General features: G+C 48.5%; 3 protein-coding genes and 1 long non-coding RNA gene across 13 annotated transcripts in view; 3 read left to right on the top strand and 1 right to left on the bottom strand.

The window, feature by feature from the left end:
• The window catches only part of Dock3 (dedicator of cytokinesis 3), a 552674-nt gene extending 538481 nt beyond the window's left edge, over window positions 1-14193 (top strand). For 7 of the 10 annotated variants that reach the window (XM_048794632.1, XM_048794629.1, XM_048794628.1 and 4 more), the window contains 5 exons: window positions 4653-4771; window positions 5807-5894; window positions 9513-9635; window positions 10181-10263; window positions 11031-14193. In XM_048794632.1, coding sequence (XP_048650589.1) covers window positions 4653-4771; window positions 5807-5894; window positions 9513-9635; window positions 10181-10263; window positions 11031-11540 — 923 coding nt within the window. In that variant the 3' untranslated portion in view covers window positions 11541-14193. The remainder of the gene's footprint in view (window positions 1-4652; window positions 4772-5806; window positions 5895-9512; window positions 9636-10180; window positions 10264-11030) is intronic. The other 3 variants (XM_048794631.1, XM_048794627.1, XM_015487115.2) reach the window with 2 other exon arrangements.
• On the bottom strand, window positions 12962-15264 carry LOC125613636. Its single transcript, XR_007344199.1, has 2 exons — window positions 14319-15264; window positions 12962-13213 (listed from the first exon to the last, which is right to left on the bottom strand). It is a non-coding gene; the product is annotated as an uncharacterized LOC125613636 (long non-coding RNA).
• Window positions 15222-18346, top strand: Manf (mesencephalic astrocyte derived neurotrophic factor). Its single transcript, XM_015487119.2, has 4 exons — window positions 15222-15372; window positions 16086-16213; window positions 16881-17022; window positions 18103-18346. The coding sequence occupies exons 1-4, from the start codon at window positions 15288-15290 to the stop codon at window positions 18285-18287; spliced, it is 540 nt and encodes a 179-aa protein (XP_015342605.1). The 5' UTR covers window positions 15222-15287; the 3' UTR covers window positions 18288-18346.
• Window positions 18347-18897: 551 nt separating this feature from the next.
• On the top strand, window positions 18898-20618 carry LOC107143178 (putative RNA-binding protein 15B). Its single transcript, XM_048794648.1, has one exon. It carries the CDS (start codon window positions 20292-20294, stop codon window positions 20538-20540), a length of 249 nt encoding a protein of 82 aa, XP_048650605.1. The 5' UTR covers window positions 18898-20291; the 3' UTR covers window positions 20541-20618.
• Window positions 20619-20624: the final 6 nt, after the last annotated feature.

Genomic DNA, 20624 nt, shown 5'->3' with positions numbered 1-20624 from the left:
TGGGGGGGGGGGGGTCTTGTTGTTTTTCTCATTATTGTGAATACAAATAAAAATAGCACAAACTTAAGACATGGAAGGTCATTAATAAGGAAAGAATCTCTCCAAAGCACACAAACCTATGAGGCACACAATAGGAAAGATAGAGGGAATTTAACATGTGTGGCATAGTAAAAAGATGTAGTGGAATTGGGAAAAGCCTTATCAAAGTGGAGAGAAGGGAAATAAAGTTATAATAGGGCACTTGCAGACTTCCTTCTGAAGCATCCAGTCCAACCCCTCATCCCTGTGGGGAAACAGGTCCAGTGAGAGAAAAGCTGAATTTGGAGTACAGGTCTTTACACTTACCAGCCTTTAGTCTCATGCCTATTGCCTTCCTAACATGGACTATGTGATCCAAACAAGGGGAGCTAGCATTTGGAAGCATACCTCCCTAGTGTTAAGCAAGACAAATAAACCAACAAATTGGTACATATTGATGATTTGTCAGATTGTGAAGGCTACAGACATAGAGAAGGAACAGTGATTTGTGTTAAAAAGACACAATGGCTGGGGTTATATCAGTGGAAGAGTACTTTCCTAGCATGTGTGAGACACTGGGTTCAATTTCTCAACACCACATATAAATAAAGTAAAGGTTCATTGACAATTAAAATATATATTTTATACACACACACACACACACACACACACACATATTTTAAAAAGAAGAAGACAGGGGCTGGGGATGTGGCTCAAGCGGTAGCGCGCTCGCCTGGCATGCGTGCGGCCCGGGTTCGATCCTTAGCACCACATACAAACAAAGTTGTTGTGTCCGCCGAGAACTAAAATAAATAAATAAAGTTTAAAAAAAAAAAAAAGAAGAAGAAGACACAAGCAGGTACAATGGTATATACCAATAATACCAGCAGCTCAGTAAGTTGAGGCAGAATGTCCCAAGTTTGCAGCTCACCTCAGCAACTTAGTGAGACCCTGCCTCAAAATAAAAACTAAAAAGGAGGGCTGAAGTTGTGGCTTAGTGACAGAGCGCTTGCCTTGCACATGGAGGCACTGAGTTTGATCCTCAGCACCACATAAGAATAAATAAACAAAATAAAGATAAACAAAAAATAAAAAGGACTGGAGATGTAACTCTCTGGGGGTGGGAGAAGGACACACTGAAAGATGACTTTGGGAATTAAAAAAAAAGGAACCCCTAAGAAGTAGCCATGAACACTGTAGTGTACATCATATCTAGCTATTCTCACAGAAAACATATTTCTGAGTCCTGATTATTGATAGAAGACAGTAAAGGATGGACATTTTAGCTCAGTTCCATTCTGACACTGCTCAGACTCTCCTCTATGCTATGGTTGCTATCAGGGTCTTAATAGACTGTCATCACTTGTGTCCTTAGCTAACTAGTTACTGATTTATTCACTCAAAGCTTTTACTGAGTGCGCAGTCAGGAGGCTGTGTGACTCTTGCCTCAGAGAGTACTACATAAGAGTGGAATAGAAATTATTTTCTCCTTATTTGGAAATAACTCTTCACTATTTCAAATTGCCTATTTATCTGTCACTGCATAATAAACCATACACAAAACATAGTGTCTTAAAACAATTTATTACTATGTCTAAGTCTGAGTTAACAGCTCAGTGAATTAGATGTTACTTTCGACTGGAATCATTTAAAGACTCAATTGGGCTGGATGTCCAAGATGGTTCGCTTAAATGGCTACCAGTTGATCAGATAGCTGTCGGGAGGAGCTTAACTAGGGCTGTCAACTTGAGCTCCTACATATGACCTTTCCAAATGGCTTAGGCTTCTCTTAGCATGACTGCTGATTTTCCCCAGAATCAGCACTCCAAGAGACCCAGATAGAACCTGCAAGGATTTTTATTACCTAGCCTTGGAAATCCTAGAAATTCTCTTTGCCTCATTTCTGTTAGCTAGCAAGTCACTAAAGCCAAATCAGATGCCAAGGAGGGGGGTCAAATTCCATATCATATTTTAGAGTATTTTAAGAGAAATGGTCACCAGTTTTGGTAACAAACTAGTGTCCAAAGTAGGGAAAGATGGCAAGGGCAGAGGCAACAAGAAAGAGAAGTTACTTCTAGACCACAACACTCATACAACCCATGTGTTGACCCAATATCTCATCAGGCACAGTGTTAGACTCTGTAAAAGACAGAAGACTGTGTATGACATCAAAGAGGAAGCCAGATGTGGTAGATGCAGTGATAGATATTCCTAGACAAAGGGAGTGATGTACTCCATTTGGATAAATGAGGAGAAAGTTTTCATGGAGAAGGTGGTCTGGAGCAGAGTCCTTTACACTGGAGTTACTTCCCCACTCCCAGTAGTCATGAGACCATACCCATTGAACCTGCTGTTCTCCCTGTTGCTTTAGAAACCTGAGATGAATGACCTGCAAAGAATCCTCTAAACTCTTGTAAGTCAGCAGCTCCCCCTGGTGGTCAAAAAACTGAGTGGGACTAGAAAGTAGGATTATGAGTAATGGATCCTTCTTTGAAGAACTCAATCACTCAGTCACTGGATCCTAGACTCCCTCAAGATTCTTAGAATACAACTGAAGTAGTTCAGAAGTCCCATAAACATATAAGCACTTATATTTAAATTCCATCATGAAAATAACCATCACCCTCTCCTACCATGGAATTGGCTGCCCAGGGCAGTGGGAAAGAAGCAAATTAGTAGAGATGGAGAAGTTAGTGCTAACACAGCACTCCCTTGTTAGAGGGAGCCACCATAACATGAATTCAAATCCAAATCCTCAAGTCGAATATTAGCCAATTACATGAATAAAATCATATCGTGAATCAAATCCTCACGAGAGCCTGGACTTTCCTGGGTCTGCATACTTATGTCCCTCCATCCTAGTCCCCACAGTATGGATCAGGATATTAAGTATGCAAATGAAAAATCATGGACAGCCTTTGGAAGGCAGTTCCAATACATTCCTGCTGTGGAATGAGCATTAGATAGGAGTTTGATGTAAATGAATTGATGTAAAGATTCTGGAGTTTTTTGGTTTTGTTTAATTTGTACCTGTTACATGTAAGGCAGTCCTATCCCATGAGCCCACAGGGTCAGGGAGCATTCTGGATTTCTTTCTGGAAAGGTACTTTTAAAAATTAGTAGGATTTGAAGGGTTTTTTTTTTTTCTTTTTTCTTTACATAGCCATCTTCTTGAGGTAGTCTGTGAATACAAATTCTAAAAGAGAACATAGAAATAAATAAAATCACAAAATGGTAGCAAATTCAGGCCCAATTTTTCAAAGAATTCTACTATATTCAGTCCCCTACCAGTGAAGGACATTTTAAAGAGTAGGTCTCAAAGCTAGCCCTGAGGTTCTACAAACAGGATCACTCAGACCAAACTGTGGAAGAAGTTACATAAAAACTATGGCAAAAAGTACCTTATTGGTATTGATTATGATGATTTCTTGCAAGTACTAAACTTCAACATGGACTAAAATGAATTCAACAACTCTGGGGCAAGTTGGCTGAATACGACTTTGTTTTAGCTTTGTCCTAACAGTGCTAACATTGCACACTCAAAGGAAAATCCAAGAGACCCTGTGTTTGGGGGACAGAGCATCTAGAAGCTGAAAATTCACCTAGAGCCTGTGGGCTATCAACTGTCCAGCTTCTCAGGGCACAACACAAAGAAGGGTTTCACTTGAGCCAGCCAGAGGCATTGGGGTCCAGGTGACCTTCCCATGATGGAATCAGTGCCCCTTAGCTTCTCAATAGATATGCTGGTGTGTGGCACAATGAACAGTGCACATTTGGAGTGCTATCCAAATTACCCATATCCCAGGAAAGCCAGCAAGTTATTCTTTCTGCTTCTGTGGAAGGTCTTCCTGAGGACCACAGGTTGGCAAATTCCTCAACCTATACCTATGGCCTGAATTCATAGGGACTGGTTCACACCTTACATGGTGTTGTCTGGCCACAATATCCCCTGGGGCCAGGGGAGGTCACTGCAGAGCCTTCATAGAACATGTACTTGGGAACCTAGGGTAAAGCCCCATAACTTCCAGATTAATTTTGTTCCCCCAACCATCCTGGCTCTAGGCTTCAATAGAACTAACAGGAAGGCAAAAGCCAGGTTCTGGGGACCTGGAATCTGGGAGGGACAAGCCCCTGAGAAAAAGTGGCCAGTGGCCAGCTAAGAATAGGGCCGCTACTATCAGGAGAAGGTAAGTGCATGGGGAGACCCACTATGTCAAATCAGAACTATGTGGCTATTATCTAAGTGTCTCTGTCTCTGTGTGATGGCTCCATTTCAAGCTGACCTGTACCCATGCCTGGGCCCCCTGAAAGAGCCCAGCATACAGGCCACAACCATGCCTTGAGAGCAATGGATACAAGGGGCCCCTACCCATCTGCTCTAGTCCTCAACTCTCCTCACCCTTTGCCTTTGAGTGTTCCAAGGGGCTCTGTCAGTGGGTCTGCCTTGGCTGGAATACCAGGTGCAGCCCCCACCATCTAACCACCAGATTCCACTTCATTCCTCTTGTATTTGCTTAGCTCACCCCAACTGCAAGTAACACCTACCCTGATCCCCCAGTCCTGAGGATGTTTGACTGCAGGGCCCTTCATCTGTGGTTTGTCATCTGTGCGTGATTGTTCTCACTTGGTTACAGGCTCTCCCTCTCTGCCAGATAAGTACCGCCACGCCCGGGAAATGATGTTGCTGTTGCCCACGCACCGGGACCGCCCAAGCAGTGCCATGTATCCAGCAGCCATCCTGGAGAATGGACAGGTAGCAGACCCAACCTACTAACTGCCTTCTGAAACCGTAAATGTATTGGCTTGGACTCCCCTCATTGCATTTGCTGGGCTTTCCACATTGTCCTGAATGCCTCCCTCATCCTGCTATAAGAAGGCTGCTTTACTCCTGGATGAAGAATGTAGTATGAATAAATTCTAGTACCAGCAATCCAGAATGCAGGTATGGGTAGAATGTCATCAGGGTTGGAACCAGTATTGCTTGTGTGGTTATCTGTATTTCTGGCCAGCTTGCTAGGATGTCCTTCCTCCCTTTGGGTGTGCAGGGGAATCCTCACAGGGGCAAGGGCCTCTTATCTATCCACTCTCACCACCTGCTAGGATGCCTGTGCACACCATTCATCCAGCTCTCCAAACATCCTGCCTGGGGGCCTGGACCAAGAAGCTGCAGCAATTAACTCACTCCCCTGTGCAGTCTGCCCCTACCCTTCTATCCAAGTTCATAAGTCACCTCCAAGTGATTATCACCTGGCCCCAGAATGCCAAGAGTTTCTCAACATTACTTTCCCTGTGCCTGATTAGCCCTATAAAGCAGGGAGAACAGATTTGGTTGGCAGACCCAGTCAGAACAGCAGAGCCTATCTAACTCCAGGCTTGGGTGGTACCTTTTCTCTAACCTCAATGCTAACATGGAGCTCTGTGGGGCCTCTTCAGAAGGCATAACCTGTCAGTCTCCTGAGGGAAGCAGGATCCTTAAATCCTACCAGTGGGCCTCCCTGGCCAGACAAAAGGATGCAGATAGTTAAATACCTATGTCCTATTTCATAGAGCCTGTACAAGACAACCTGGGTAGTGACTCAAATGTCCATGGGAGTGCTCAGAACCAGACACCCCTGGACAGTATTCCCCAGGGCTGGCATGGAGTTCTCAGAGCATCTCAAACAGAAGCCATCCCATTGCTTTGATGTCCCCATCTGATCTTGGAACCTCCTGGCTCCTATAGTCCATGCTTCCCAAGATGTAACTGGCTGTTTTCCACTTTTCTTTTTTCTTTTCTTCCTTCCCTCAGCCACCAAACTTCCAACGGGCCCTGTTCCAGCAAGTAGTTGGAGCCTGCAAACCCTGCAGTGATCCCAATTTATCTGTAGCTGAAAAAGGTATTGTTCTTCCTCCATGGGCTCCCCGACATCTGTCCCAATCTTGAGTGTTTGATTCTGGTCCCTGAGTACCAACGGGCCAGGTCTGAGCCACACCCCAACACCCAAGTGTGTCTATCTGTCCAGAATGCTAACCAATTACTATGCTCACTATTTAATCCACAGCTGGTTTAGATCATGTCACTTTGTATCTCTGCTTCTTTCCAAGGCCCATCCTCAGAGAGGCTCCAGCTGCCACCTGTCCTAAGTCTAGCTTTATGGAAATTTGGGTATTGTGTGGGGGACCTCCCTAGGCACTTCCTAGCCAGCCCCAAAATTTAGCAGGCCCTTTGGTCCCTCTCAACTTGGGCCTTCAGGGACCCCTCACCTTGAAGCTCAAAACAGGCTTGTGTGGGGGGGGGGGGGAACTCCCAAGAGGAATGGAAAGGTGGAAAGGACATACCGTGGCAAAGTGAAATTCCCAAACACAAACTTCTCCAGGGAAAGCCCTGTCAGCAGCTACTGTGAGTCCATCTACATTTCAAGGCCATCAACCATACGATAAGACTGAGCAATCCTCCTTAGAACTGAGCCATTTAGATGGTGGGCATTTTACCCTACATTCTACTTCTACAAACTAATGGCAACAGCCTCTGACCCCTACTACATTGGCCTGAAGCCCCAGATAACTGAGTTAATTTCAACACAGAGCAATAAACTAAGTGGGGACAAAGCCACCCAGATCCTGGCTCCATATCAGCCCTGTTCACATAGGTTCTCCTCCTCCTTCATCCATCTGTTGGAGTTCAGGGCATACTCACTTCCCACCTATATTGGCCTGCCATCTGGCCCTCCAAAGCTATATTCATGTTGTCATTGCACCTGTTCACCAACTGCTGTCTACTATCCCCACTGTCATTGTTCCTCCCCTGCACATCAGGACAGGAGAACAAAGACCTCTGTGTTCTCTTTAACTGGGTCCACAACCTGAGTACCTGGTGGGCATTGGTGCCAGATGGTCAGCCACAAAGTGCCTACTGAAGATGCCTTCCTACCTCAAGGCTGCACATCCTGAAAACATGCAGTTCTTGGATTCCTGAACCTATGACCCAAACCAAAGTGCCCCTTCTGGCCTTGAGGCAAGAAACCACAAGGATTTTTCATCACCTAAAATGCAGAGCAATCTCAGAACTAGCCAAGAGCCCCAACAGGTCTTCAGGGCTCTCATGAGTATTGATAGCCAGACCAAGATACTATACCAGCTGGACCCAGAAGCAACTCAGACCTCAGGCTAGACTACATCAAGAAGCTACACATGACCATTCTAGGTATGGGAGGCAAAGAGTTGCCTCAGAACAAAGGCTGAGCCCCAAACAAGCATGTTCACACTACAAGGTCAGCACTTAGTGGGCAGAAAATTAGACATTTGCCCAGTGGCAACACATTAGCAAGTCTCCATCTGAATCCTCCAGGGCAGGAACTATACATACTTGCCACCATTCTCTTGTCAGTTAGGGTCCTGAGTCTCCTTAGGACTCCACCTTTCTCTTACAGATATCTTTCTTCACCAGCAATTAAATACCATACTAGGCAAGCCTACTTTGGGGATAGGGGCTGTGCTGTGGGGACCTCAGTCCAGTGCTGAACAGTTGTTAATGCTGAAAAAGAGGACAAGATACTGGGAATTTCCCTTTCTTCTAAGATAGGTCATTCAATCTTAGCCCCAGTGCATGACTAGCCTTTTGCTGCATGAAAAAGGTCTCTTGTCCCCACTGTTCACAAACTTCAAGCTAAGAGCCCAGCTTGGTGACTTCTGATTCACATGGAGTAGCTCAGGAAGGCACTCTTTTGTAAACCATTATATCCTTGCCAGCTTCCCCCCACCCTATATCTTTCCTACCCTTGAGTTTCCTCAGGTCCTTGTAAGTGAACTTTTACAATCCCAACAATTCTTCCAGGAACTAGGAGTGCATCTGAGATCATGGGCTGTTGGAATCCCTTTGGGGAAGCTCCTCAGACCCACCTCCAAGCTTTTCCCCCAAGATCTATGGCTTTTTATGTAGATGGTGCTTAGTACTGAAGACCAAGAAGTTCCTGCTGCATCTTGGCAAGAGCCTGGGCAAAGATGGACCTCTTCTTTGGGTGGCTTAGGCTTTCTGAGGAGACTGCTGGTGGAATCCACTTGATGCTCATCAGATTTAGAATTCTTTCCTCCCTGATGGCAACAGCTGAGCATCTACCCTCTGCCCAATGGTTGCCACACCCCTCCTTCCTGCCACCAGGCAACAACTGAACAGTCCTCCTTAGAACTGAAACTGTTTAGATAATGGAATTTTACTCTGTGTTCTTCTAAAAGCCTCTGTTAGTCCCTAAAAAAAGAAGAAAGATGGATTTCATCCCCTTATCCCTCGTTACCATGGGTTCCGCCCCTCTTGGCCACTTTCCTCAAAAGCCAGACTCCAGTTCCTTCCCTTCCAGGCTTTGGAATTTCCCAGTATCTGAACTGGAAGAACCCAAGTCCAGGTGCCTCAGGCTCCCTTTAGCTATCCCAGCCTCAGAAAAGAGCCAGTGACCAGGCACCTAGACTGTGACCTACTCTTCCCTGCTACTAATAGTCCAAAAGTATCCAGATAAAGGGCATATTTCTTCTTACTGGTATTTGTTCTTTAGGATGAATCAGCTTCCTGGTTTCATATGTCCTCTCCCATACCTGCAGAGTGGCACTCTTAGACTTCAAGTTTCAGCCATTGCTTCTCTCCTCTCCCCTCCTACAAAGTCTTTCACCCCAACTGTGGCTGAGAGGCAAGCCAGTATTATGTCACTGGATTTCTCCTTAGCCTAGGGCCCACTCTACTCTGCATCCATGGCATGTAGGGGCCTCTAGATACACCCCAAAGCTTCTGTGGGCTCCATAGGCTTCCATCCTCTCAGGAAGCAGTAGGTCCAGTTGGGCATGGGCTGTAGTTCCTGAGCTTTATACTTTCTTCCAACAGGTACATTGAACACTTCTCCTTGCCTAGAAAAACCTCTTGTGCATCTCAAATCCACCAGTGGGAATAGGAGCAACAGGGATGGGTCAAAGTTTGAATGTCACTACATGCCCTTGTAGGGCTAGTTTGGGAGGCAGCTCCTATGTGCTCCTTGGGAATGTTCTGGGAGCTCTGGAAGGAAGCAGTCTCTGGCTCCCATCCTGCTCCCTACTTTTCACACAGGGCCTGGACAGTAGACATGCCCTAGCTTGACTTTGGCATGGAGCTCTAGGGCCTGCACTCTCCATATTTTCTTGGTCTCTTCAGCCTAGTCTGTTCTGCTCTTCTGTTCTCTTCTGCTTTCCCTTCTGGCAAATCCCAGAGACTGCAGATGTTCACTCCTTACTGCACTTTCTCTCAGCTTTTCTCATCTTGAATACTCTTCAGATATCAGCTGTTTTCATCCTCTTAGGCAACTTTAGTCCACTTCTGTGAACCACTGTGCCTTGCTTGGCCAGTGTTTTTTAGTTCCAGGGGCTGGCATGCCACTCCCATGTGTTTTGGATACACAGTGCACACGCAGAGAATCCACAGGCTTATAGGATGGGCTTCTCCCAGAGGGTAGCTGAAGGAGTAACTTCCATTCACACCATCTCTTTCCACCCTTCAGCGGTGCCAGCAGCCCCCAGCAGCTGGAGCCTGGATAGTGGAGTCCGGGAGGCCCAGCCCTTCCTGTCTGCCCACATGGGGCACAGCCTGGCCCCCCCAGTGCCTCCCCGAAGCCTGCTGCATGGTAAGAAGACCTCCAGCGGGTCCCCCAAGTAATCCTGGTCTCAGACTCTGCTCCAAGACCAGATCAACACCTGTCCAGGCTGAGAAGATAGGCCATCCTCTGGGTCAACACAACCAAAGAAAAAAACATGCATTCCACAGGAAGGATTCTGCTGGGCACTGGGGTCAGTGAGGTTTTGGAGTCCAGCAGGTTAGCTCAGTAAGGCAATGAGGGAAGCTGAAGACAACGGAATCAACTCTGCCAGGTGCTCCGCTCACCAGCCTGTCATCACCTAGCAGTGGGCTAGAGCTCTTACAGCCTGCAGCCTATTGTTCTATGAGCTCTGAAGCACTCAACTTTCCTGGCCTCCTGTGTGAATAGGTTTCTTTTATCCCAGCAGCCTGTTTTGGAGAACGTCAATGTAAAGAAGTTTTCCCATCACCCTCAATACTGAGGGGTCCCCAGGGAACTCTTTCCACACCTGTCCAGTTGGCCCAGCAAGATGGTGCTGGTGTGCAACCTGAGCAGGGGCCCCTGATGAGGTTCTGGTTCTGTTCCCTTCGCAGGTCATTACTCCTTACATTTTGACGCCTTCCATCACCCTTTGGGTGATACTCCCCCAGCCCTCCCTGCCCGGACCCTGCGCAAGGTAATGTATTGAAGCAACAGTCCCACCATTTCATCTGCTGTAGAATCATCTTTGGGTCTATGAGAGGAACCTGAGGTCTCCTCTGCTTCACTGTCCCTGAGAGCTCAGACTGGCAGAAGCTGGGGGTAGCCAGAGCCATACTTGAGCTGCAGGTAACCAGTGCATCCTGCAACCAATGTAATGAGAACAGGGAGATCAGAGGGCTTTGGAGACAACATGATACCAAGAGTGTATGGGCAATGAGCACTAAAAGACAAGTGCTCTCTGCCAATATCAATAGAACAATAGCTAAATAAATGTCCCTCTGGTAGGGCATAGAGCTTCTTAAATTAGTGACCTATGAAAGTAAGAAGCATCAGGCACCAAAGCTTTATTAAAAACCCCCAAAAAGTAAAACTTAAATCCTGCTGTTAGTTAAATCTGTTATCACAGATTTTAGCAGAATAAATTCATCTGGTCCATGGCCCACCAAGGTTCTTTCTGTCCTCCCTCAAGTAGTCTGATAACCAAGCCTTTTGTTAGTAACCCAGACCACAGACAGCAGCCTGGGACCCAGGGAAGGGGGACACCAATGCCCAGCAGCCAGAGTAGGGCCATTTCTAGGCCTTCAGAAATATAGTGATTCTGAGGGTTGCTGCTTAACAAGAAACTCCTAGTTGAGGAGAATCAAAGTTCATTAATAAGCAGACTCTTTGGTCTCCACATGGTAGGCCAGTTAGCCATCTAGAGCAAGGGATTCTAACATGCCCACCCTTTCCTTCGCACAGTCTCCTCTCCATCCCATCCCAGCCTCCCCTACCAGCCCTCAATCAGGTCTGGATGGCAGCAACTCTACACTGTCTGGCAGTGCCAGCAGTGGTGTGTCCTCCTTGAGTGAAAGTAACTTTGGGCACTCCTCAGAGGCCCCACCTCGAACCGACACTATGGACTCCATGCCAAGCCAGGCCTGGAATGGCGATGAAGACCTTGAGCCGCCCTACCTCCCTGTCCACTACAGCCTCTCTGAGTCCGCTGTCCTGGACTCCCTCAAGGCCCAGCCATGCCGGAGTCACTCAGCCCCTGGGTGTGTCATCCCTCAGGACCCCATGGACCCACCCGCACTGCCACCCAAGCCCTACCATCCCAGGCTGCCAGCCCTGGAGCACGACGAGGGTGTGCTGCTGCGTGAAGAGGCGGAGCGGCCAAGAGGCCTACACCGCAAGGCCTCATTGCCTCCTGGGAGCACCAAGGAGGAACAGGCCCGCATGGCCTGGGAGCACGGCCGAGGGGAACAGTGAGGAGCAGGACGGCAGCTATGATACTACCTTCAGTGAACAGCTTGTCCAACCACTCCAGGTCTGAAAAGCAAGTTCCCCCCACCCCCAGAGAGTTAGAGGGGCTTGGCACTCCAGAGAGCACCACCCCAAGTCTCCGTTCTACTGCCGTGAACTCATGTGTTGCCATGTCAAAGGCCGCAGCAGCATGAAGAGTTGTGGCTTCTCTCTTTATTTCATTTTTTTTTTTTAATGTTTCCATTTTCTATGGGTTTTCCTTTTTTTTTTTTTTTTCTTTATGCAGTAGATGCTTTCTTCCTCCTATAGTTCCAGACTGTGTGGAGCTATATGGAGATATTGCACAGAATTGCTTTGCAGCACCACAGGGCCCAAGAGCAGAAGCCCCAGCCCTCCCTTCAGGGCAGAGACGCACAGAATGGAAATTGCACTAGGGACCTCTTCTTTTGCTGTATGGACAGAAAAGTTAATGGTTGCATTCAGGGATTGCAAGGACCACATGGACTACATGTTACAGGTGGACAAATGGGCCACAAGCCATTTTGCACAAATGCTTGCCCACCTGCCCACTCTTCCATCCAGGAGTGTGCAAACTGAGGGTATGGGTAGGCTGACTTGCCAGCTCAGGCATGTGACTGGCCTACCTGCATGCCCAAGGCACACTGCCAGTTTTCATGGGCCAGCCTTGACTCCTACACCACCTTGGACTTTTCTCTCCATCATTTTATTTCTGATCATTTGCTCCCTTCCATTTGATACCCTTCATGACCTGCAGAAGGCTCCATGGTGAATGGATCTGCAAGGGTTTTCTCCCACCCTCTGGGGTCTGAGTGAAGGAATAGAGCCAGAGGGACTACCCTAACCACCTTTCTCCTAGAGGTAGGCCCTTTCCCATGTGTTAGAGCTGGAATAAGAGTGAGGCTGGGGTGTGGCAGGGGCCAGAAATTCTCTGAGCTTTCAGAGTGGCTAGAATGCTTGCCACCAGCTCCTGAATCAGGGATTTTCAGCACTACCTCTGAGCCATGGGGTTGGCTGCCCAGCCAGGCTTCCAGGCCCTGAGGACATGTGGTCAGGTTCAGCAAGCTTCTGTGTAAAAAAGGTGGAAAGGAACTTCTCCTTGTGGAAGCAGAGAACCATACAGGTAGAAATCATCATCTCCTAAGTGGCCAAGTATAGCGCCCCTGCTCCAGGCCCATGGGGACCACCACTCAGGGTTCAGGGCAAGCAGGAAGACAGTTTCTCCAGCCTCCCCAGTCTGTTTGGCAGGCCACAGTGCTGTCTTTATAGTAAACTCTTTCAGATCAGGGCACTGATTTTCCTCTCAGTGTATTATCTGGGGGTGGATAGGGTGGGGTGGGTATAGTAGTATTTTACCAGGGTGCTTCTCAGTTACTTAAAAAACAAAACAAAACAAAACAAAAACTGTCTTGAGACAAAACTTTTTCTTTCATTTGCTTGGGTCACATTATGATGGTCACAAGACTGCCTTCTCCTTGTTAAGGCATGTTACCCCCAGTTCCTCTTTTACTGGCCTATCTGGCCTTCATGACCAGGTCCTGGGTTCTAGGTCCTCGTTCATTCTCCTCAGCCCCTCTTTTCAAACAGAAAATGCCATGGTCAGGGTGTTTTTCTCTTGGAAACAAGTGCCAACTTGTTTAACAGAAATGCCAGCAAGTAACCTATAGGGAAAGATAGAAGACCCAGTTACCTTCATAGCATCTGGGCATTAACACCAGTGTGGGGCTTTTCTGATACCATCAGGATTACTCCAGGCCAAGTGGAGCAGAAGGCTGGCCCAGGTTGGGGGTCAGTCAAGGCAGTCCACAGTTCAAAGGGGAGGCCTGAACCTAGACTCACTTGCAGCCTTCAATCTCTGGGACATCTGGGGATCATTAATGTTAAATGGTCAGGGACTTGGTTTGAATTTGATTCTAAGGTAAGAGGACATCAGATTTTCAGGCACTTCAGAACCTCAGTTCCTGGATAAAGCAGTCATCACATAGAACATCTACCTTCTCTACTTGATGGCACAGGATGTTGGGAGAGAAGTGTAAGTTTGTTGGCCTTGCTTTATGGAAGGTGAAACAAACTGGTGTTTTCCCTCTCCATTTTCCCTAACTGGATGAAATGGACACATTCTGAAACCTTTTTGTTGGAGAGTCAGCCAGTCTGAGGGGAAATGGGAAATGAGAGATGAAAATTCTTTGAAAAGATTGTGAAATAGTGATTTTCATTCTTTCAAGCTTATTTGTAAATACTTATTTGAATGCTGTGTATTTGTACAGGAATTTGAGCAAAAAATGTATAGAGTGTGATGTCCAATTGGTTATCAGTCCTATAAATGTGTTTTTAACCTCTGGCATTCTGTGCTTATTTAAAACAAGAACACTACTAACCATTTCTTTTGTGTATTTATGTCTAAAGAAAAAATGATTTAAAAATGATCTTACCTGTACCAGAAAAGCAAAGTTAAAAGAAAAAAAAAAAATTTGTACCAGTGTCCCAAGAGGTATTTTACTGTATATATTGTGGTAGCATGTTCTAAATCCAAGAAGTAATGTGAATTTTAGATGTAAATAACTGCCACTTTGACTTTTCCTCCTTTTCCCACTCCCTTGACTGCTGTGATGTTAATTAAAGATGAATACCTGATACTGATCCACTGAATTCACTGAATGGGAGCAGCACAAGTGCCCCTCTCCAACCCTTGCCGCTGGGCTCCAAGCCCCTTTAGCCCCAAAGATGTCTCCTTTCAGCACTGAGCCAGCCCTTACCGCGTCCTACCTTCAAGGACAGGTAGCCAAGCCTTGGAAGCAGGGCAGCCCAGGAGGACACATCCTCTGGTGCTTGTCAGTCGACCCACGGGACCCCACTCGGGAAGTAGCTCGATAGCCAAGGGCCTTGATGGCTCAGCTGGAAAGCAGGCGGGCCAGCGTGCTCAAGCATGCGTCGGGAGCTTGTGAGGAAATGCATATCGCTTCCAAAAGTGGAGGACAAACCTCCTAAGCCCCGCAGCCACCACACTGAGGCGACACCAAAGCCTCGGGATGAGCCGGGGTTGATGGGCTCGGAGCCCTTCCTCCAGGGGGAACCTACAGTCCGTCCCACCCTGGACAAGGCAGGTTTCAGCCAGCTGGGGCGGGCAGGCGGGTGCCTGAGCCTCAGCGGACTCCCAGAGGTTGGCTCCCTCACCCACGTGACTGTTCAAAACAAGAAGGGAAAAATAAATTTGTCTTGTCTGCGGCTGTTCAACCCTACTTGATCTATTGAGTCTCAGCTGACCCTAGAACTCCTGACCCTGCACCACGAGTCCGGGCTCCTGTTAGGGAGATCCGCAGGGTTTCTCGGGCGGGCGTGGGGACAAGTACAAGTGAAATGCAGGACAATTTAGTATGACGCTGGGAGGCAGCCAGATCCTACTTCCGCCCACAGCTCCAGCAACAGCTAAGGTAGCTGCCCCTATCCAATATGGCTGCCCATGCAGCTTCCGAGGCGGCCGCAGCTACTTCCTGTGGACCGCTGAGGTTCAATCGGAAGCCGACAACTGTCTAGGGCCAAGACACCACCAGCCAATGGGGAAGGGTAGCGTGGAGCCGCCCGTCTGGGCTCTATGGCGTGTGGGCCAATGAGAACGCGGCATGTGGGAGGGCGCGGGGGCTGCCCGCCAATGGAAAGCTCCGGCGTGCGGCAAGTACCCCAAGGCGGCGCAGCGCGGCGGGTGCGGTTCAGTCCGGGCGGCAGCGGCGGAGGAGGATGTGGGCTACGCACGGGCTGGCGGTGGCGCTGGCCCTGAGCGTACTGCCAGGCAGCGGGGCGCTGCGGCCAGGCGACTGCGAAGGTGCGGGGGGCCGGGGTCTGCACACAATGATCGGCTTCGCGACGGCGTTGAACCCAACAAATTATCGAGCGGGCGGGGGCGACGGTGGCTGGTCCCAGCGGGGTCCACCAGAGGAAAGGCCTAGAAAATATTTCCCAGGCCTAGAAAACACTGGTCGGATGAAAACAAGTGGAGACTAGCTCGTACAAAGAAATTGGCCTGAAGTCCACATCACGTCGGAGTTTTTGTCCCTTCCCATTATTGTTCAGAGATTCCCAGGAGCGTCCCGGGTCTAAGACCCCAAAGGCCGGTCCTCTGTACCGCGCCAATCTGTTGGCCTTGCGAAACTGCACCTCGGGTTTTGGTGGTGTACGTGGAAAAGAGCTGCATTTTGTTTGTTTCTCTTCAGCCTCCAGTCTATCCATTTATGAGGTCATAGTGAGCCCCGTCTCAAGGACAAGTGTTCACTTTCGGCTTAACTTGATGAAAGGAGCAGGGAAGAATCATTTGTGGGTCACTGGGTGTGATGCTTGTTTCTCGCATGCTCTGAGTGTACAAAGAAACCCCAGCAACATGAAGCAGGGTTCTGTCCACCTGTGGGTACCTGAGAGAAAAACAGTGATGGAAAGACCTCTTAATGATGTGTGTCTGTGTGTCCTGTAAGAGTTTCTTCCTGTTGGAATGGGGAGACGATTTGGTGATTGCTGAGCATCTCCCTTCCCTCTCTTTTCCAGTTTGTATTTCTTTTCTGGGAAGATTTTACCAGGATCTCAAAGATAGAGATGTCACATTCTCACCAGCCACTATTGAAAAAGAACTTATAAAGTTCTGCCGTGAAGCAAGAGGCAAAGAGAATCGGTTGGTGAGTAGCTGGTGACCCTTCTCTGCTGGCCCTGGCTCGTGTTTATCTTCCACTTCACTGTGGGCCAGCTATTCTGTCTGAAAACTAATGTGGGAGTGAAGTGCCTTTGACCTCACCCAAGTGGCATGTATTTTTCAGGCGTAATATTTTTATCTTATTAGTATTTATTAAGCAGTTACTGTGAGGTAGGCACACTAGGGTAGAAAAATGACTAATAGACAAACAGTGCAGCAAATGGGTATCATGTAGAAGAGAGACCAGGATCATTCAGTGATGGGAGGATGCTGATTAGATAGAACAATCAATGAGGGAAGGGTCATCATCAAAGTGGAGTAGAATCATCCCAGGCAGAGGAGACTGCCAGTGTGAGTGTTGAGGCTTGAAAGAGCATGGTATGTGTGAGGACAGAAGTTAACAGGATACCTGCAGAGTGGGCCAGGACTGCTTCAAGGACAAGAGCCCCATGGAGCAGTGGCTTTTTTATCTTTAATCTCTGTGGCAGTCTCTGGTTTGTTTTTCTCTATTAAAGTTTTGAACCCTGGTGACTTCTGAATTCATCTGGTGGCTTTTAGTTGAGACCGAGCATATGTTAAGACCCAAAATGAGGCTCTGACAGAGAGAAATGTTAAGTGCCATCCCTGAAGACTGTTGTCCTTTCTTGCTGTAGTGTTACTACATAGGGGCCACAGATGATGCAGCCACCAAGATCATCAATGAGGTATCCAAGCCCCTGGCCCACCACATCCCTGTGGAGAAGATATGTGAGAAGCTAAAGAAGAAGGATAGCCAGATCTGTGAGCTAAAGTATGGTGAGTATGACCAGACCTTTTTCAACAAATGCTGTGCACCTCTGAGCTTAATTTCTACCTTGGAATGAAAGGTAGTGATCTAGAGCCATAGTGAGTCAGGTATATAGCATAGATGGCACTCAGTGATGGGATGGGGAAGTATCAAAGTGGGTGAAGGTCAGAGTAGGTCCCATTGAGGAGGTGTCATGTCAGCAAACTTTGGAGGAGGCAGGCATTAGCGAAAAGGCTAGCTACTAGAAGAACATTACATGCAGAGAAAGTAGGACGTCTAAAGGCAGACAATGGCATGACAGGTAGAAAGGCAGGTCACAGGGGCCTTGCATATTGGTGAGGACTTTGGTTTTAGCCTGAGTGAAGTTAGGCGCATTAGAAGTTTTGAGCAGAGAAGGAATGTGATCTTACTTGTGTTTAGCAAGTTGGTTATTACTGCAACTTCTAAATACCTTTTAGCCCAAGAGTGTCAGGAGCCATAGCATCTCTGGCTGAGACCACCTCTGGTGGCCAAAACACAATCCCAATCTTTAGAAAGAATGAGGACCTCTTCGGCAAAATTTAAACACAAGTGTTTTTATTATGCCTCAAATGTCCAAGTGACTAAGTTTATTCACTTGTCAAGGGTGCTTTGTTTTCTCAATGATCCTGATAACAGGGCCATCTGGCTGGTTCCATGTCACTCTGGTCATAGAGTAAACCCCTGACTCCAGGTCTGTGTTTATGAATGGAGACTAGGGGATCTATCTGCTGTGTCACCAACCTAGAGGTGTCATTCACTAATGACTGTGCAAGAGGCACTTAGAGGATGGGAGTGGTGTTTCTCCTCTAAAGACCGTATGGCCTCTTCATACTGCATGTCTGATAGTATATGACACTCATAGTCTGAGGCAACTCTCCTAATAAAGGGGTCAGTTCCCTCTTGGGGCAGTAGGTACTGACACTTCTTCATATATCTATAGATGTCTTTCCCCTGCCGCCCAGGGCTGGTTGTTTTAAGGGATGGTTTGACATGCAGGGGTTCATGGGACATTTGAGGAGTATGGGTGCTCCCACTCAGCCATTAACTCTCCCTACTCTCCATTGCAGACAAGCAAATCGACTTGAGCACAGTGGACCTGAAGAAGCTCCGAGTGAAAGAGCTGAAGAAGATCCTGGATGACTGGGGGGAGACTTGCAAAGGGTGTGCAGAAAAGTCTGACTACATCCGGAAGATAAATGAACTGATGCCTAAATATGCCCCCAAGGCAGCCAGTGCTCGGACTGATTTGTAGTCTGCCCCATCCCTGCTGCACCTGAGGGGAAAAAAACAGTTCAGCTGTAGCGTCCCAAACGGCCTTTTTTGTAATTTATTTTTTAAGTGGGCTCCTGACAATATCAGATTGAAGCTTGGAGCTTTCCTGATGATGCTGGCTCTACAGTGCCCCCGTGGGGGGATTCACTTCCTTCTATTGATGGTTTACTCTAGGACTTCAAAGTGTGTCTGGGATTTTTTTATTAAAGGAAAAAAAAAATTTTTTTTAGCTGTCTTTGGAGCGATAAAGTGACTTCTGAAATAAGATATCGCCCCAAAATGAGGATCCTACCAGATGATGCTTTCCAGTTTGCAAAGAGTTTTGGGGTATATCCCATTCTGTCCCTCAGCCCACCAGTACTGAAAATACCAGGGCAGGTCACACGGGCTGAAACCAGCTGATGTGAGTGGGTTTTGGAGGACTGGAGGGTTATCAGGCACCTCAGCCTGATGTTGGCGATTTGACACCCCCAACTTCTGTCAGTAGGAGAGGCTAGAAGCTGCACAGTTCCTAAGTACAAAGTTGAGTCTAAAGTACTTGGGAGGACTCCGTACAAGCAGAATAGGAGTGTGGTTTTCCACAGTGATACCCATGTATTCAGTATTGGCATTTCTAAAACTTCAGCTCTTTGACCTCTTATTTGCTCATCAAGATTTGTGGTCTAGGTCTAATGTTAGTACTACCCTCTGACACCTACTTGGAGTTTTGCTGCACTGGTTTATACAAATAAGCCATGAAAAGCTGCATTTTGCCTTTGTGTACCCTAGATAACAGTGGAGGTCCTTAGGGCTTATGGGGAATCTGGTGTCTAGCTGCTCTCTGGTTATCAACAAGAATTGTGGCTCAATTGAGACACTTGCTCTTCCCACCCACAGAAACCACCTGAAAAGAACTTTCCTCAGCTGGTCTTTACCCTCAGATCACTTCATCTGTGTGTTTGCTAAGTTTTCTGTTGCTAAAGGGCCGCCTTAACAGCTTGCCCATGGATCTCACTGCTGTCTCTTCCAAGACCTTTCCTATTGTATCTGCTGAAATGTTTTCTGATTATAGGAGGAAAGAGCTGGGTGTGCTCTTCCTCATCCTACAGGTCTGCAATGGTTCCACCAACTATGCTTGGAGCACCCTGGCCCACCCCACCCCTCCCCTCCCGGGGGTGAACAAAGTACTGGCCACTGAGATCAGCATGGCAAGCAATGGTTAACTACTGGCATCATCAACTTCTGGCTTCCTTTGCCCCTGGCGCCACAGCCCTGCCTTTCCAACTTGGCTGCCCAGATGCCCACAGCAGAAGGTTGGACCTAGTGGCACAAAGGAGCTTATTCTGACTAAACTGCAGGTGCTTTATCCCAGTGCCTGAACCAGACCCAGCCAGGTCTCACTGCGTTCATAGCCACGATTCTCAAGGCCTTTCCAGGACTACTACCTGAATGCAGAGAATGCTGGAGATGTGGGTTTTGGACAGGGATCAGGAATGTCAACTCTGGGCCCCAGTCAGAAGACAACATGGCAGGGGATAGGAAAAATATACATAAAAAACCCGCTGGGTCAAGATCCCGGATTTTGACACCCATGGACAATCAGCACTGGTTCCAGCACCCATAGAAGAAGTTAGCCAGATCCGGAGCACCTAAAACTAGACTGAAAGCACAAGGCCCAGTCCACTGGGGCCGCGAGGTGGCGCCAAGGCGCGCTGTCCGACCCACTCCTTTTCTCGCAAGGAGATCACGTGGCACAAGGCGGCGCAACCCGATGACGGACGCCCAGAGTAGCCCTCTCCACGCCCACAGAAGTCACGTGGTAAGTCCGGCGCAGCCTGACAACGCAACGCCCAGCCCCTCGGCGCCGCTCCCGCCCCGCCCGCCGCCACAGCCGCGCCGAGTCCTTTTGTCCAAGATGGCGGCGCCGGGGGCGCTGCCTCCTGGGCCGCGGCTGCCGCCGCCACTGTGAAAGGCCTACGGGCCGCCCGCCCGCCGCGCCGGCGCCATGAAGCGGCAGAGCGAGCGAGACTCGAGCCCGAGCGGGCGTGGCTCGTCATCGTCGGCAAAGCGGCCGCGGGAGCGCGAACGGGAGGCGGAGGCGGGCGGGCGGCGAGCGGCGCACAAGGCCTCCGGCGGCGGCACCAAGCACCCTGTTCCAGTGCGAGCCCGCGACAAACCCCGCGGTAGCGGCGGCAGCGGCGGCGGAGGAGGAGGAGGAGGGCATCGCGACGGCCGGGGCGCCGGCGAGCGCTAATCACCGTGCGAGCAGCGGGCGCTCCTCAAGCTCTGGCGCCGGCGTGGGGACGCGGCGCAGGCCTCGGGGACCGGGCGGCTCGGC

The sequence above is a fragment of the Marmota marmota genome, unplaced genomic scaffold (genome assembly GCF_001458135.2).
Source record: "Marmota marmota marmota unplaced genomic scaffold, marMar, whole genome shotgun sequence".
Lineage (NCBI taxonomy): Eukaryota > Metazoa > Chordata > Mammalia > Rodentia > Sciuridae > Marmota > Marmota marmota.
This window is presented reverse-complemented; position numbering and strand designations above follow the sequence as displayed.

Coding starts and splice junctions, on each gene's coding strand:
- LOC107143178 (XM_048794648.1), top strand. CDS start 20,292: ATGAAGCGGCAGAGCGAGCGAGACTCGAGCCCGAGCGGGCGTGGCTCG.
- Manf (XM_015487119.2), top strand. CDS start 15,288: ATGTGGGCTACGCACGGGCTGGCGGTGGCGCTGGCCCTGAGCGTACTG. Junction 15,373..16,085: donor GCGGCCAGGCGACTGCGAAG/GTGCGGGGGGCC, acceptor TCTCTTTTCCAG/TTTGTATTTCTTTTCTGGGA. Junction 17,023..18,102: donor GATCTGTGAGCTAAAGTATG/GTGAGTATGACC, acceptor TCTCCATTGCAG/ACAAGCAAATCGACTTGAGC.